This window comes from Helianthus annuus, chromosome 8 (genome assembly GCF_002127325.2).
Source record: "Helianthus annuus cultivar XRQ/B chromosome 8, HanXRQr2.0-SUNRISE, whole genome shotgun sequence".
Classification (NCBI taxonomy): Eukaryota; Viridiplantae; Streptophyta; class Magnoliopsida; order Asterales; family Asteraceae; genus Helianthus; species Helianthus annuus.
This window is the reverse complement of record NC_035440.2, coordinates 7824670-7842570: the sequence shown is the minus strand read 5'-3', so window position 1 is coordinate 7842570 and position 17901 is coordinate 7824670. Positions and strand designations below refer to the sequence as shown.

Below are 17901 nucleotides of genomic sequence, written 5' to 3'. Positions count from 1 at the left end.
TAGCCTAGTGGAGATGGATATGATTGGGTGGTTCTGCTGGTGGCACGATGATACTCCAGTAGTCCATCAGTGATCCTAATTTGCCGTTCGAAAAAAAAAAAAAGAAAACTAATTAACAACTTTTCCGGTCCATGGTTTTATAGCCTAGTGGCATCTTGGGATGAGACAAAACTTTGTGATCAATAGGTCCTGGGTTCTATTCCCTTAAGATGGGTTTTTCCCAAATTATTGGGTTTCCTCCTGAATTAGTGTATAGGCATTCAGTGATCCTAATTTGCCGTTCAAAAAAAAAAAAAAAAAACTAATTAACAACTTTTCCGGTCCATGGCTTTATAGCCTAGTGGCATCTTGGGATGGGACAAAACTTTGTGATCAATAGGTCCTGGGTTCTATTCCCACAAGATGGGTTTTTCCCAAATTATTGGGTTTCCTCCTGAATTAGTGTATAGGCATTATGCCTAGTGGAGATTGATATGATCGGTTGTTCTGCTGGTGGCACGATGATACTCCGGTCGTCCGTCAATGATCCAAATTTTCCGTTCAAAAAAAATTAACAACTTTTCCTTTAGAATTATCAGTTAATTAAGATTAAAAAAATATATAATATCAAACTTATAACAAAATAACCAGGACTTTGTCAATGTTTGGACATAATTGAAAATTTCCTAAGCTGATGCATAGAAACTTTCTTTATTGTTTCTAGAAAATCAAATATTGTTTATCTACTTGTTCAACAACTTCATTTTCTTATAACAAATACATACTATATTCTCAAGGTTAGCCACCATCAAACAAGCACCACAACATCATCATGTATCCACCTATCTCATCAGAAGGCTATCCCTCAAAATCACCACCACCATCAGCTCCTCCACAATCATACGACCAACCGCCACCATCACGCCCGCCACCGCTGCAGGTTCCTCAGTACGCCACGGGTATTCCGGCTCACTTTGTGGCGCCTCAACCTGTCAAGGTAAAATGGTCCAGCAGCCTTTGTGCCTGTTGTTCTGATGTCCCTAACTGTTGTTTAACATGTTGGTGCCCATGCATTACTTTTGGACAAATTGCTGAGATTGTTGACAAAGGGAATACTTGTAAGTGCATTTAGTTAATTTTGAATCAAATCCTTAATTAATTTCTAGTTTATCATGGGAGAGTAAGTTACCATGTTACACTTTTTTCACTCGTTTATATATATGTAACATCACATGTTACACTTTTTTTTTAACACCAAATTTTGCCAGTTTTACGAAATGTAACATTTTCGAACTTAAATTTTCCGAGTTTTTAATATGTAGTGCATGTAAAAACTGTTTTTTATTGGAGAAAATTAGTGTAACAGGCAAAATTGTTACATGTCGGTGTGTCAGACAGAAAAGTGAAAAAACAAAAAGTTGTTAAAGTTACTTTTGTTAGTTCTGTGACATGTTTCTAAAAAGTTAGTTTTTGTAACATCAAATCTCAACCATAGAATTTTTAGATGGATGGTGGAGATTGAGTTTTTTGTTAAAGGAATAATGGATTCTAGTAATCCCAACTATAACTATTAGCCGTTGGCTAATAACGATCCCAACTTCAGAAATAACCAGTGGTGGTCCCATCTTTTCACATATTGTAAACCAGTGTACCTTTACTAACATAAACTTAATTTCTTATTGTCCCAATTTTCCTTTTTCTATTAGTAAGATTTATTGGTTTACAATATGTTATAAGGTGGGACCACCACTAGTTATTTTTAAAGTTGAGACCGCTGTCGGCCAACAACTAATAGTTGCAATTATTAAAATCCATTATTTTTGTTTTAAACCCATAAAGGTTCTCTTATTATCTTCCCTATATGTATATGTGATGTATATGTTCTTGGTTGAGTATTGGTTTTTTCCTCAAATATATGTTACAACTTCAATATTCTTTGTTAGATAGTTAACAAATTTCTTAGATGATATTATTTTAATTTTAAACAAACACACTAATTAATCAATCGTTGTGTGATGTGTATACATACATACAGCTTGTGGAGTTCATGGGACTCTCTATGCTATAATCGAGGCTCTCACTTGTTGCGGATGCTTGTATTCATGTGCGTATCGGACTAAGATGAGAAGCCAATACGGATTGAAAGAATCTCCTTGCAACGATTGCCTTGTCCATTTTTGCTGTGAAAGTACAGCTTGTGGAGTTCATGGGACTCTCTATGCTATAATCGAGGCTCTCACTTGTTGCGGATGCTTGTATTCATGTGCGTATCGGACTAAGATGAGAAGCCAATACGGATTGAAAGAATCTCCTTGCAACGATTGCCTTGTCCATTTTTGCTGTGAAAGGTGTGCCTTGTGTCAAGAGTATCGTGAGCTCAAACTTCGCGGATTTGATATATCCATAGGTGAACAATCTAAATTAATTGCCTACACTGGTTAATTCCGGTTCAATAACATTTGGTATCAAAATCATGCTTGAAGTTTATAAAATTGTTTTATAACAATTTCTCATAACTTAAGTATTAGGGTAATTGCATTTTACATCTTGAGCAAATTACAGGTGTTGTTCTTTAACTAATGAAACTACACTAGATATCCTTTATGTTATTGTTTCTCATCAGACGGTGTCTTTTTGCCCTAACTCATTTAATTTATTGTGTGTTAAGAGTTAATAGAAAAAGCTAACCGAGTTATGGCAAACAAACACCGCCTAATGAGAAACACTAACATAAAAGTCATCTAGTGTAATTTCGTTAATTAAAAGATAACGTCTGCATTTTGGCTCACAGTTAAAGAACGTAAAATACGATTTACTCTAATTATTATATTACTAATCATTTCAATATATTCACCACTTTATTACGATTTAAAATTAGTTATGATTTCAGGATGGCATGGTAATATGGAGAGGCAAAATTATGGAGTACAAATGCCACCAATGGCTCCAACAGGAATGAACCGTTAAACTAAACAGACCAAGCGTCACTGCTATATTTATGGTTTTTGTTTCATGATAAATTGATTAACTTGAATATATGTATCGAAGAATTGTATGTAATTATATTTTTACATGGAATTTCTTGTGTTTTGAAAGATAGTGTAATATTTTTACATGGAATTTCTTGTGTTTTGAAAGATAGTGTAAATAGAATTGGAGTCGTTTGCGGTATGTGTAATTATTTAGAAATTTTACGTGCATAAAAATAAAAGTGAAATATTAAATGACAAAGTTGGCTACCACACTCTGAATCACCAACCCCTTCTAGACAAATTTATATGAAAAACCCCCTTCAACCCCTTAGCTAGTTAGCTACCACACTCTTATTCACCAACTAGCTAGAGATTCAACCCATCAAGTGTGATGGAGGGGGTTATGGTGGTGTTTCCTTGGAACCTGTCTTAAGTCGTGGCGTGAATCCAAGTGCCAGTGGCGAATCTAAAATAAAAATTCAGGGATATCCCAAAAAATGAAAATAGTTTTGGACCTAGGGTGTCATAATATTTGCTCAATGGTATCCGATATAAAATGGAAAAAAAAATATACTAGTTTTGCAGTGCACCAAGAAAGTTGAGGGGTAACCCGTACGCCTTCTCAACCCTTCTTAAATATGCCCCTGCTTAGGGCGCCTCCACCCTTATATGTATAAAATATAGGATCAATCTCCTATTATTACACTGGTCCTCGTGGTGTACTTTTAAGGCTTTAATATGTGCTAGGTCTATGATTGATTGTTAGTAACATTCATTTAATTCAAATAATTTTTTTTAAATACTCCAAGTTTCAAGCTTATGTGATTCATTTGTAATGGTAGGCAAATTTGATCATGCACTAAACATGCTCGCATGTATTGGTTTCAAAAGTTAAACTTCAACTTATGTGTCGCATTCATTCAACTATTGCTACTTATAAACTTCAACTTATGTTAACATGTATTGATTATATATCTATTACAAACTTCAACTTATGTGTCACATTCATTCAACTAATCTTCTTTAAATACTCAAAGTTTCAATTTTATATGATTCATGTGTAATGGTAGGCAAATTGGATCATGCACTAAACATGCTCTTATATATTGACATTTATTTATTTATTTATTTTTTTTTAAATTTAAGATTTTTAACGATTTATTCATACTTGTAAAGTTACATCAAAACAGAAGGTAGACATTTATTGATTTCAATATTTAAGTTTTATCTAAATCAAGCGTAGAATTAATACTATTACCCTTGGTTTTTATTTAAGATTTTTTTTTCTCAACCATTAACTCTTTTATGCCATGTAAGGTGATCATCCTATTAACATGCAACAATTTTTGCTTCTATGCAAATCCTCCCACAAACAAGGTGAAAAAACAATGGATAAGATCTTTCCACTACTAGTGTATAAATACCTTATATGCACCAACATCGAATTGATTCGCAGGCTAAACTCGATTATCCATAGTATAGTTACCATTCTATCCGGATAATTGAGTTTAATGAATTCCTCACTCCCAAACGAGAACAAGGAAAAGGCTCCTCAACATACAAATGGCCCCCAAATTGTGCCTGCCGCAGCACCTTCATCTGGTTCCAATTCCAGCAAAGGTGCGGCTGGTCCATCGAGCCAGTATGTGGTTGGGGTTCCACCACAACAAGCCGTGGCTCCTACTTGGTCAACTGGTCTTTTTGAATGTTTTGATGATATCCCTACCCGTAAGCCATGTCATATTACATTTGTTAATTTTCTTTTCTATTCCAGGGTTGTTCAATAAACTCGTATCTCGAAGCTCGCTCAAATCTAGCTCCGTTTGTAAACGATACAGAGTCGAGTCGAGCCCCGACCCCATTTAAATTAAACCCTAAAATTTTATTATATATAAATTGTTATTATAATCCAAATTATAAATTTTGTAGTTATAAATTTTGCATTTTGTGTGTGAAAAAAAAAATTGTTTTCATACATATAAAAATACAATATATGATTTTTTTAAAATAAACGAGCTGAATTCAACTTTTTACCAGCGTGCAGACTCGCGCTCAACATCTAGGGGTGAAAACGAGCCGAGTGGCTCGCGAGCCATTCGAGATCGGCTCGAGAAAAAGCTCGAAATGAGCCGAGTCTTATCAAGCCCGAGCCGAGCTTGAGCCTAAAATAAAGCTCGTTTGTTTATCGAGCCCGAGCCCGAGCTCGAGCCTCGCATGTGAAGTTCGTTAGGCGCGTCGAGCCTTATCGAGCCTTAATGTAAACGAGCCGAGCTGAGCTTATTTAAACTTATTTACAAGCCGATCTCGAAACTAAAAATAAGCTTATTTAGTAAACGAGCCCGAGCTTCACTTATCGAGCCCGCAAGCCTTAAAAGTCTATTATTTATATTATTTTTAATTAATACATTAATTAATAGATAATAAACGAGCCAAGCTCGAGCTTGAGAAAATACAAACGAGTCATGCTCGAGCTTTGAAAACAAAGCTCGAATCGAGCCGAGCCCGAGGCCCAAGCTCTCATAAGTTAATCGAGCTCGAGCTCGAGCCTAAGCTCAGGCTCAGCTCGGCTCGTTTGCACCCCTAACATGTAATTATCTATGTTTTCAATCTTTATGTATAGCTAATTAATAATACATAATACGTTACATGCTTTTAATGAGTCTATGGCTAGTTTTCTTTATCAATCACCTAACGATGTATTTGGTTTTAACAGTTATCATAACCGCTTTTGCTCCTTGCGTTACATTCGGGCAAATCGCAGAAATGGTCGATAGGGGACAAAACAGTAAGCTAATGTTCATCATACCGCGATTAGCTATTAGATAATTCGTGGATTAAATTTTTCTAAATCCTAATTTATATAACAGGTTGCGGTTTATACGCTTTGCTTCATGCTGGGATACTATACTTCACGGGGTGTGGGTGTTTGTTATCAGCATACTATAGGATCAAAATGAGCCATTTATATAAGTTGCCCGATGACCCGATCATTAACATTCTTGTTCATCTGATTTGTGAGCCGTGTGCCTTGTGTCAAGAGTACCGTGAGCTTCAGGCTCGCGGATTCAACATGCAACTTGGTAATTATCTATAATACAATTATCAACCACTCTGAACAGTGGTTGGTTTGACTTTTCTTGTCTTATTTGTTCTTTTGTATATTTGTATATTTGTATATTTTTACCCTTCAAATTTTAGCATTGATGCATATAACCCCTTAATTTCTTAAAGACTTTGTAGTCGAATTTTACGTGTTTATTTTTATGTACGCGTGGGTATAAAAATTCAAGTTGATTTACGTTTCGACGTAAATTTTTTCGGAAATGAGTCAGGTCAGATATAATACGTTTTCGTATTTATCTTTATGTACGTTTTCGGTTGGTCCATGTTTTAACGTGAAATTTTTACGAAACACGCGGACAAATTTACTAGTTACTAATATTTGTGAATAGTACTTTCACTTTTTTTGTCTTTTTTGTCTTTTTTTATTTTTTATACTTTTACCCCTCAATTTTCAGCATTGACACGTAAAATCCCTTAACTTTCTAAAGACTTTCTAATAAAGTTTTACGTTTTATATTTATGTATGTGTCGGTATAAATTTAAGTTGATTTACGTTTCGACGTAAATTTTTCCCAGAAATGAGTTTGTTCAAATATAATATGTTCTTCTGCTTATTATTATGTACCTTTTCTATTGGCCTACATTTTGACGTTAATTTTTTTTCTAGAAATGAGTCGGATCAAATATAATACGCGATATGTGGTGTTACTTGTTGATCAGGTGTTGGGTGGCGCAACCAGTCTCCGGAGATTCAACAAAGCGGTGGTCACACGGTGCCACCCAAGGTTCCTGAGGGAATGACTCGTTGAAATGAAGACAAATCTGATCACAGTTTTGGGATGATGAGGAATTGATCATGCTTGTTTGTAGCACGTAGATAATGGTAATATCATAATTAAATTATTTAGTATTTAAGTTATGATACGTTGAATTAAAATAGTTACCATCGTGCGCTTTTGGTTTATCGAAGCTAGAGAATGTATAGGGCTTTAATGTTCTTGTAAATCTTTAGTTGTTGAAATACATCAGAAATTTTTAGTTAATCTCCATCAATGTTTAATCGTTAAAATTGGTTACCCTTCCTTAATTTAATGTTACCAAAGGGTATTTGGTCTAGTAGTAAGAAGTGTTTGATAAGGCTTTGTTGTTTCAAGTGGTGAGTGTTTAATTTCTGTTATAATTAACAAATAAATATAGTTTAGTAGTGAAGTTAGAAAGAGTATGAATTGTTGTTAAAAAACAAAAGAAAAATGATATCATTCTTTACTAAATTGTTGACTTGTATGATGGTAAGTTAGCATGAAGATGATGGGTTTTCCTCGGAGGTGGAGAAGATGGATAAAAGCATGCCTTGTTTCTAGTAGGGCGTCCATTTTAGTAAATGGTTCACCGACGAAAGAGTTTTGACTTGGGAGAGGTTTGAGACAAGGTGATCTGTTGTCTCCTTTCCTTTTCGTTTTGGTTTTGAAAGTCTTTATGAGTAGGGCCATTCGGAATGGGTTGTTTGAAGGAATACCACTCCTTAATGGAGGACCAACCCTTACTCATCTTTGTTACGCCGATTACATCATTTTTTTAGGTTTATGGAGAAAAAGAAATATTCTCAATCTTCGACGGATTTTGAGATGTCTATTACTTGTGTCGGGATTGAAAGTTAATCTCAACAAAAGTAGTCTTATGGGTAGGGGGGTTGAAGTTGATTCGGTGGACGAGATGGCCAAGGTCCTAGGATGTAAAATGGTTCGTTACCATTTAATTTCCTTGGGCTACCGATAGGATCAAACATGAAACGTATTAAGGCTTAGAGACCGGTAATTGAAAAAGTTTCTAAAAAGCTATCGGGTGGAAATCTAGGACTCTTTCAATGCGCGGACTAATTTTGTTAGCAAAGATGGTTAATCTTCCAACATATTATTTTTCGATATTCAAAGCGCCTATGAAAGTGGTCAAAACGATCGAAGGAATTAGGTGTGATTTCATTTGGGGAAAGTCGAGGGCGACGAGTAAATTAAGATGGGTTGCTTGGCAAAAAATTCAAACTCCTAAGACCTTAGGAGGTCTTGGTTTGGAGGATTTAAAGAGCCTTAACTGGGGATTGTTGTTGAAATGGAAATGGAGAATAAAAAATAATACTTAGCTTTGGGCTAAAGTGATTAGTGTCATTCATGGTAAAGGTAATGTGGAGGAGGTTCCAATGAGGAGGGATATTACGGGGATATGGAAAGACATTCGTTCGATGGAAAAAGATATTCGGAAAGCTGGTTTAGCGGACTTCGATAAGCTGGGATATTAAGGCGAGGACGGGGAGGTCGAAGTGGGTCGGTTCCGTTGGAATGTGTGGGCTCCAAGGAAAGTAAATTTCTTTGTATGGAGGCTTATGTTGGGTAGCATACCAGTGAAGGAGACTTTAGCTTATACGGGAGTCATAACAGGAGACGTTTCTTGTAGTTTATGTGGTATTGGGCCAGAGTCAGTATATGGTGACTTCTTGTTCTATTACCAAGTTTATGGTGGAATATTTTTATGTCGTTGAAGATCAAAAGTGATGGGCAGCCAGCTTCATTTGGGGAGTATTTGGAGTTCTTGCATAATTTAAAAGGTTCTTCGAAGCGAAGGAAGGTTGTGGAAATGGTTTCTTACGCTACAATTTGGAGAATTTGGAAGGTGAGAAATGAGTACGTTTTTAACAAAGTTTCGGTTAACATTAACAAGGTAGTGGAGTGGATTAAAGAAGATTCTTTCTTCTGGTTAAAAAATAGGTCAAAGTTGTGTAGTTTACTTTGAGAGATATGTCGAGATTTTAATATTCGAGATGTCATTTTATAAGTTGTTTTGTTTTGGGACTTCCAGCTAAGCGTTGGCCCCGTTTTTCTATTTTATGAATATGGATAAGAGTTGGCTACAAAGTCCATTTTTCCTAAAAAGTGTAAAGAGTTATAAAAAAACCATCATGTCAACAATAAAACATATTCAAAACCCACAAATAACAAAGTGAAGATTACTAAAACGTCATATTTGTGGGTTTTGTGTTGTGTTTTAGATGATAAGGCTTTGATTAACGAATGACTAACATTAGTGTGTTTTATGTTGATTATTATGTTGTGTTTTATATTCATAGTTCTACGATGATATGTTTAAAGTTTTTATGGACTGTTAGGGTTTGGATACTGTGTTTTAGTGATCTTCGCTCCGTTATTTGTGGGTTTTGAGTGTGTTTTATGGCTGAAATTGTGGTGTTTTATGACTTTGTACACTTTGTAGGAAAAATGGACTTTGTAGCCGAACCCCACCCTTATGAATATATATATATATATATATATATATATATATATATATATATATATATATAGTGGAGGGTTCAAATGAGAAGAATTTTTTTGTAAGAATAAAAAAGAACAAACTTCAACCAATAATAATGCTTCATTTTACTTAATTTAATTTTTGTATTTAATATGGGTGTAAGGGTATATTGGTAAAATTAGATAGATCATTAATTCTTAATCTTCCTTTTTAATAGCTCACTAAATTAAATTTGTAACTTATTTAAAAAAAATATATATATTTTCAAAGAAGAAAAAATTTAATTTAAAGTGTAGGATAAATTATGAGGTGTGTAGGATGAATTACGATTGTGTAAGATAAATTTCAGTATGTGTAGGATAAATTTCAAAAACGTGTAGGATAAATTTTGATATGTCTAGGCAAAAATTTTAGTGTGTAGGATGATACTCTTTATGACTAATTAATTAGTCAAAAATAATAATAAATGAGATGAGAGAAAAACTATTTAATGTTTTACAATTGTACCCTTTATTCTTTCTCTTCTCAATTTAATTTCCTTCTCAAATGAACCTCCCCCTATATATATATATATATATATATATATATATATATATACTAGGTTAGAGCCCACGTGTACACGTGGTTTAACAAATGAAAATACTTTGAATTTGTTTGTTTTTAATTAAAATAATAAAAATAATTTTAATATAAATAAAATAAACTTAAAAACCCATATGATAGGTAAAAAATACAACGAATAATTCAGATTTCACTAAAAAAAATTTAGTACACCACATTGGTTGTTTTATTTGTAATATTCTCATTGTTATCTAATTTGAATGTTTAATGGTCTTGATTGAAAGTAAAATTAAACGTGCATAAAAGAAAGTTGCATATACATGCTACATAAGTCTAATGACAAAGTGAAAGTATCTCAGCTCGTTTGTCGCTCGGTTGTCGCATCCCCTTACCATATGGAAGTATACGATCTCGCCTATAAAAGCAACCAATTAAAAATGATTAATTTGTAAAAATAACTAAGAATAAAAAAATTCTAAACAAAATAATCTCATCATATGGATTACGCCTACCAACTTTAGTTCTTATATATTTATTTTATTATTACTTATATTTTATTGATATTTTTACATTAAAATTCTATAAAACGTTAGTAAAGCCATTAGTTATTTACATGTTTATTTTATTATAATTGAATTTTATTAATCTCTATTATAAAGTAAAGATATGATAAATATAAATGGAAAACAAAATGGTAAAAGATAAAGTTTATGGATTAAAATAATATATTTTTTATTTGAGATATAATCTATATCTATTTATTTAGGGTAAAGGATAAAAAGATAAAATTCATGTATTAAAATAATATTTCTTTTATTTGAATCTTATTAAAAAAATATTATCTATATCTATTTATTTAGGAGGGAAAAAATAATTGAGATCAATTCATAAAATGCCATGTGTCCTCATGTGATTTACTTTATTATATATATATATATATATATATATACAAAATAGCCGCGGTTCAAAAAAAAGAAGAACGTTCGAAATCGCACTTTCCCTAACACTATATGAAGTGATTTATTTTGCTTATTTATTAGAGATAATATATATATTCCTTAGAATTTATTGTAACAATCTTTTATCATAGTTACAAGATATGATTTCATTAACTTTCCATTGTAGATATTTGCTGTTCTACTCACTATGGTAATGATCGCGAAAACTGTTCTACTCTCCTTCGAATTTGTTTGAACCAAATAAACAAACATAAGAAGTTATTAGGAAAAATAAGTGGAAAGTTGACTTCATATGGGTGTTTGGGATTGCTTTTTCAACCTGCTTTTATGATTATTATGTTTTGAAATCGCAAAAAAATCTATTTTGAGTGTTTGGTAAAAAATTAATAAAAACTGATTTTTTTACGTTTTGTAGAGATCAAAACGTGATAATCCAAAAGCAGGTCACCCCTTACTGCAGGAAAACGGGATTCCATAAAAACTGATTTTTTACGTTTTGTAGAGATCAAAACGTTAAAATATATAAATTTGCCAAACACTCAAAGAGTTGATTATCTGATTATTGTGATATCAAATAACATAATCAAATCCAAACACTATCTTTTTGCAGCACGTTTTGTTACAGCTAATTATCTGATTCTGATTATTCAAAACGCATAATCTATTTTCCAAACTCAACCATAATCTAGTTTACTAAGGAGCTTGAAGTCAACGTCTATCTCATTTTTATCCTTAGCCTTTGTATGTTTTGAACGTTTTGAAGAATGTCTGTTTCGTCGTTGATTACAACAAATTAATAAATTGTTATGATTTTAAGTAACATAAATTAACACATTTTAGTTGTAATTAACGCCATCAAAAACTTCCATCAAAACTTCCGAGCAGAATGGCCAACTATGATCATGATTCATAAAGAATTGTTTTAACAATAAATACTTAATTAAATTTAGGTCAAGTCCTCATAATAAACACAAAAATAAAATCGAATAACCAATTCATAAAAACATAAATAAAATCGAATAACAAATTCAAACAACTTGAATACCCTGTGTATTTTTTAGGCTGACCTAGGTTAATAGATTAGGGATCAAGCTGAGCCCAAACATTTTTTTAGTTTATACGGTTCATGACACATATTGGAGATCCAGAGAAACCTAGGTTCGATCCTTGAGCTAAACGGGTTTTACAGTTAATTTCACTGTCGTATCTTTAGGCGGGTGGGTTACCGGGTTTTCCTCGGAATTGGTGGTGGACTCGTGTTACTCTCGGAATACTCCGTTTGGTCCAGTAGGTGCCCCGAGAGTGCTCGGAATTGATTTTGTTGGCCGTTCAAAAAAATAAATAAATAACGTATTTTTTGTATCGTAAACTATACCAATACACTATACCAAAGTATGGGTAGTATACCAAACCGAACTAATGCCAACCAAAGCGGTATTCATTTTTGTGGTTTCCGGTTTCAATAATATTTTATATTTCATATAATTTGGGTTTTCTTTAATAGCTTGAGTTCTTTAACATGTTCGGTTGTTTTTTTACTAAAATATTTTTTGACACCGTAAACTATTCGTTTCAATCAACGTAAAAAATAAATAAATAAAACACAATTGAAAATGGACGTTGTCCAATAAATAGAAAATAGAAGTGTAAAGTGGCCTTCCTTGTAGATAACCAAAGTTCGCTATAAATACAGATTCTTCTAATCAATCACTAAAAGTCTAAAAATATTATTAGATCAAACTTAAGCTTTTACTTAACCATGTCTTCGACAAACCATAGCGCCTACGAGAAACTTTTGTCTAATCCGACGTCTAACTATGAAGATGGCCTGCCTACACCGATGGATCTGGAATTCGACACCCAGGCGCGATGGTCCTCCGGCCTCTTTAACTGCTGCTCCGACGTCCCACTTTGTAAGCGTTTATTTAATTTTGTACATAGTTGAAAAAAAATGGGTTTGATATTATCAATAAATTTTCTTAAAAATACATTTTGTTGTGACTATATAGGTTGCATAACATGTTGGTGTCCTTGCATTACTTTTGGACGAATTGCGGAAGTCGTTGACGATGGAAAGACGTGTAAGTATAAGGAGTTTCGAGTAAAAAATTAGAGGTGGTAAAATGAAAAAATGGGATAGATGGGTAAACCATTTAACATGGATTTTGGTCACTACTAGAAAATTGAAAATTTCCTACCAAAATTACCGACTAAAAAAATTCAGTCGGAAATTCAGACCACTTACCGACAAACTTTCGACTAGAATAAAAGTCAAATATTACCAACAATTTTCGACCGCTTACCGACAAAGAAAAAAGTTGGCGGAAATTTGAAGGAAAGTTCCAACTAAATTCCGACAAAGAAAAACTATAAAAAAAAGAAAAAAATTAGTTGGAAAGTTGTCGGAAATTTCCGACCACTTACCGACGAAACATAACATTTGGTTGGAAAGTTGTCGGTAATTTCCGACCAGTTTCCGACTAAAACATTTATTTTTTTTCATACTTAATTATGTGGAGGTGTATATATATAAATGTATTTCTTGTCTTTATATGTGTGTGTATTAGTATGTAGTTGTCTCGGCAATATATATACATATACATATATACACACTTATACAATAGTAAAAACCTACTTTAAGTAATGGGTCTCGATAGCGTACACGCATGTATGACTGGGTATAATAATACGTGTAAGTTGGTAAAGTAAAAGCATTTTATGTATAACTAAGGTGTACAAAATACGTAATGAAAAAACTATGTCAGAAGGTTGAAAAACCGAAAAAACGGATATTGGTGTCGGAAAATGGTCGGAAATTTCCGACCACTTACCGACGAAACATAACATTTGGTTGGAAAGTTGTCGGTAATTTCCGACCAGTTTCCGACTAAAACATTTATGTTTTTTCATATTTAATTATGTGGAGGTGTATATATATAAATGTATTTCTTGTCTTTATATGTGTGTGTATTAGTATGTAGTTGTCTCGGCAATATATATACATATACATATATACACACTTATACAATAGTAAAAACCTACTTTAAGTAATGGGTCTCGATAGCGTACACGCATGTATGACTGGGTATAATAATACGTGTAAGTTGGTAAAGTAAAAGCATTTTATGTATAACTAAGGTGTACAAAATACGTAATGAAAAAACTATGTCAGAAGGTTGAAAAACCGAAAAAACGGATATTGGTGTCGGAAAATGGTCGGAAATTTCCGACCACTTACCGACGAAACATAACATTTGGTTGGAAAGTTGTCGGTAATTTCTGACCAGTTTCCGACTAAAACATTTATGTTTTTTCATATTTAATTATGTGGAGGTGTATATATATAAATGTATTTCTTGTCTTTATATATATAAATGTATGGTCGGGACTTTGTCGGAAATAGTAACCTTTTTTTTTGTCGGAAGTTTGTCGCCAATTTAGTCTGATACTTGTCAGAAATATCTTCCTACAAGGGTTTTTCCGGAAGTGAAAGGGTTGTTTAACTGGCGTTTGTGGGGACTTTGGAGTCCGTGATACTCATCCTTCGCCTCTCAATATATGCTCTCCAATCCATAATTAACTTCTCCCTAATTGAAGATCTCCATCGATTAGGCACACAACTCTCAGACATATATCTTCGATTGATCTCCTGCACAGGCTCGCCATCAGGCTCTCCATCAGTCGGCAACTCAATTGGAATCGTAATTAACTTCTCCCCAATTGAAGATCTACATAAATTTGGCACACAATTCTCAGACATATATCTTCGATTGATCTCCTGCACAGGCTCTCCATCAGGCTCTCCATCAGTCGGCAACTTCAGCTGGAATCAAAATGGGTCATTTACTTGCTCCTTTAATTACACATCATCCTCCGACTCTCCAGCAACCTTTAAGTGCAATATATATATTTCTAAGATGAAGATAATGTATGGTAATGAAGATTTGGAGCAGCAAGAGGTAAAAACAGCCCAATTTTTTCCTTTTATAAATTCGATTCATGAGTGTTAGTGTGTGTGTTTATATTGATTAGGGTTTCATCAAATGCAATGTGAGGGTTTCCAATCGGTGTTTATACACATAATATTGAACCCAATTTTTATGTATGTGTATGCAGTGTGTAGTATGGGGTCTTGTTTACCTCATTCAAGGAATAACAATGAAAGACAGGGGTCATTGATTTCGAAAAACTCCGCCTCTTTGTTCGCCTTCTTCCTGATTTTAAGTTACAGTGAGTCAATTTCCTTTTTCTGATTCTAATCGATTAAGAACTATACGTGATTAACCAACGAATTGTGGTAGATTTTATGTTTCTATTACAGTATTTGGATTGAATTGACTGTTGCAATTTAATGATCGTCAGTTATAGTTCGTTTTTTGAATATAGAGAAACACTGACTTATTTAATGTGCTTGATTTGGGTGAATAGTAGCAATATAAACTGCTATTGTAATTTGGTGTGATATTCAATTCAGTATCAGCAACCTAATCAAATTGTGCCCTAAACATAGAGTAAATGTGTTCACCAGCAAGGTAATAATATGTACTAATTTTCAATTATCATTGACTTCTAATAAGGAAATATAGCTATTAGGTTATGTCAAGGTAAGCATAGTTTATAAAGAATATGTTGCAGAATAAAGTTAATACAACATTTTAGTAATAAATAATTAGCTGATAGTCAATAATAATTTTAGTATGCTAATGTTGTTAGAGTTAATAATAAGGACTATCAATTGTTATTTAACAATTTTAGTAGAACTGGTGCAACATTTTTGGTTAATAGAGCTGTTAGTGACTCGGTTATTTATTATTAACTGCTTAATAGCCCATTAGCATACTAACTCTTGATTCAAAGTAATCTCCGAACAATTGATAGTCACTAACCGAGTCACTACCGTTGTTAAGGTACCTGCATTTTTGTTGTTCGTTAACTATTTGATTGTTTTGCTACCACATACTAATCACCCCTGCCAGGTATGAAGGTGAATACTTTATTAACGTGACCGTTTTTATTGTCGGGTCGATTTTGAATCAATTTTGTTTACTTTTATCAGTTTTTGGTTTCGGTTTGGTTTTAGGTTGTTTTATTTTTTTGCATCGTTTTGGTTTTGATTTTTCCCAGCAATTGTTTTGTTTCGATCTAAGTTTTTTGAGTTCGTTTCGGTAAGATCTTTTACGTTTTTTGTTCCGTTTTCAGTTTTTTTTAGTTTTGTGTAAATTTAGTTTCCTTTCCGGTTAGATTCGCTTTATTTGTTTTTGGTTCAAGTTCGGTTTTCATTTCAGCAACATTATTTGTCTCAGCTTATTTGTTTCGGTAAAATTATTCAGTTTGTATAGGTTCACTTCGGTCTGGTTTTGTTTTTTTGGTTCGTTTAGGTTTGGTTTCAGTTTCCTTGGTTTTCGCTTTTAGTTGGGTTCCATTTTTTATTTAGTCCCCGGTTCGCTTTCTATTGGCTCAAAACTATTTATGCGGATCAAGTTAAAAACATATATTCACATACACACACACGCGTGGTTAAGGTGCGTTGCATAATCTATATATCTTGCTTTAAACAGAAGTAGGTGCAACCCGTAAACGAATTGAAGGTTCAATGTTATGTTTGTTTATTTTCGTTCATTTATGTTCGATGATTGACTTTCGTTTATGTCTGTCCTCTCTCTTATTTGCGTTCGTTTGTAACCATTCTTTATTTTCATTTGAATGTTCGTTTAAATTTATACATTACTAATATTCATTTGAAATAGTTTTCATATTATCAAACCATTTGTTTACTTTTAAAAAGTTGGATGTAATTATGCTGGTAGAATATTGACTTCCACCATGCTGGTAAAATTAACACAGTTTTACAACCCACCAACCCGATTACTACTCGCCTGCCTATTTAAATAAATGGGTTAAATAAGTAATGAACCGGATTCAGGTTACATGAATTTAAGCGTGACGGAGTTAGACTTGGATGGAGTTTTCCTACATATTTTGATAGGTCTGTTTGAATTTGCATATAAAAAATAATTATCTGAATATGATTTATTTCAACTTCAACTTTCAGTAAACAATTTCTAAGTTTAGCTATATCTTATATTTAAAATCAAAATTTATGGTTGCTTTAAATGCCTTACAATTAACTTTAATGAAATAGTACCAGCCTTTATGACCATGTTTAATCAATGAGCCTCTTCCTTTTCTCCATATATTAATGTTTAAGTTAGGGTTTATAGACTTTTCATAACAATTCACCTTAAAGGATTGATTGGTTATTAGATAACTAATACTTAATATTACAATTAACTTTAATAAAATAGTACGAGCCTTTATGACCATGTTTAATTAATGCGGCTCTTCCTTTTCTCCATATATTAATTGAAATAGCTCTAGCACGGGATTTCTGGACTCTGAGATACACTACAAGTTTAGCAAATGGTAGTCTTGAGGTAAGTTTATTGTACCATTGACGATTCACCATTATCTTTAGAAATTTACTTCTGATGTATATGTTGCTTCTTTAAATAACTGAGAAATAGAGGCGAAACGAGTTGGTTAACGGGTATTAAAACAACATCACATGACTATAAGCACAATGACAATTGTCACAAATAGAGGACTACATTGTACCTATGCGTCAACTAAAAATAAAATTTAATTAAATGGACTAAACAACTACATTAAGTTTGAGACCAGGGTAAAAATCTAAAACATCATTTTTGTTTATTTTTTACTTTTATAACCAGATGTGTTGCAGGCATCTGAAAATATTACCCTGGAGTCGGTACACAAGATTGGCAAGCTGGAGTGACATACGTGTCCAGATAACACTTTTTAAGTCCTGCATACCCTATTTATTAAGTATTGGGTTAATTGTAATAAATTTTAGTAAATAAATATATAGATTATATAACTAAACACTTGAAGAACTGTTAGGATTTGTTAATTTTGTTGGTTTATAAACTGCTTTCTGATCTATAAAAGGGAACAAAACCTGCAATTTGACTTTTAGATGTTAAAACTAAATTTATATGTATATGTGTATGTAGTATAATATGTATATATATATATAACATCTATTT

The 17901-nt window shown here is 32.9% G+C and overlaps 2 protein-coding genes across 2 annotated transcripts; both read left to right on the top strand.

Moving 5' to 3' along the window:
- Positions 1-752: 752 nt before the first annotated feature.
- Positions 753-3116, top strand: LOC110871943 (protein PLANT CADMIUM RESISTANCE 3). Its single transcript, XM_022120701.2, has 3 exons — positions 753-1097; positions 2015-2386; positions 2870-3116. The coding sequence occupies exons 1-3, from the start codon at positions 812-814 to the stop codon at positions 2944-2946; spliced, it is 735 nt and encodes a 244-aa protein (XP_021976393.1). The 5' UTR covers positions 753-811; the 3' UTR covers positions 2947-3116.
- Positions 3117-4462: 1346 nt separating this feature from the next.
- On the top strand, positions 4463-6823 carry LOC110870793 (cell number regulator 10). Its single transcript, XM_022119933.2, has 4 exons — positions 4463-4679; positions 5665-5736; positions 5819-6031; positions 6735-6823. Exons 1-4 carry the CDS (start codon positions 4463-4465, stop codon positions 6821-6823), a joined length of 591 nt encoding a protein of 196 aa, XP_021975625.1.
- The last annotated feature ends 11078 nt before the right edge of the window (positions 6824-17901 follow it).

Coding starts and splice junctions, on each gene's coding strand:
- LOC110871943 (XM_022120701.2), top strand. CDS start 812: ATGTATCCACCTATCTCATCAGAAGGCTATCCCTCAAAATCACCACCA. Junction 1,098..2,014: donor TGTTGACAAAGGGAATACTT/GTAAGTGCATTT, acceptor ACATACATACAG/CTTGTGGAGTTCATGGGACT. Junction 2,387..2,869: donor CGGATTTGATATATCCATAG/GTGAACAATCTA, acceptor TTATGATTTCAG/GATGGCATGGTAATATGGAG.
- LOC110870793 (XM_022119933.2), top strand. CDS start 4,463: ATGAATTCCTCACTCCCAAACGAGAACAAGGAAAAGGCTCCTCAACAT. Junction 5,737..5,818: donor GGTCGATAGGGGACAAAACA/GTAAGCTAATGT, acceptor TTTATATAACAG/GTTGCGGTTTATACGCTTTG. Junction 6,032..6,734: donor CGGATTCAACATGCAACTTG/GTAATTATCTAT, acceptor CTTGTTGATCAG/GTGTTGGGTGGCGCAACCAG.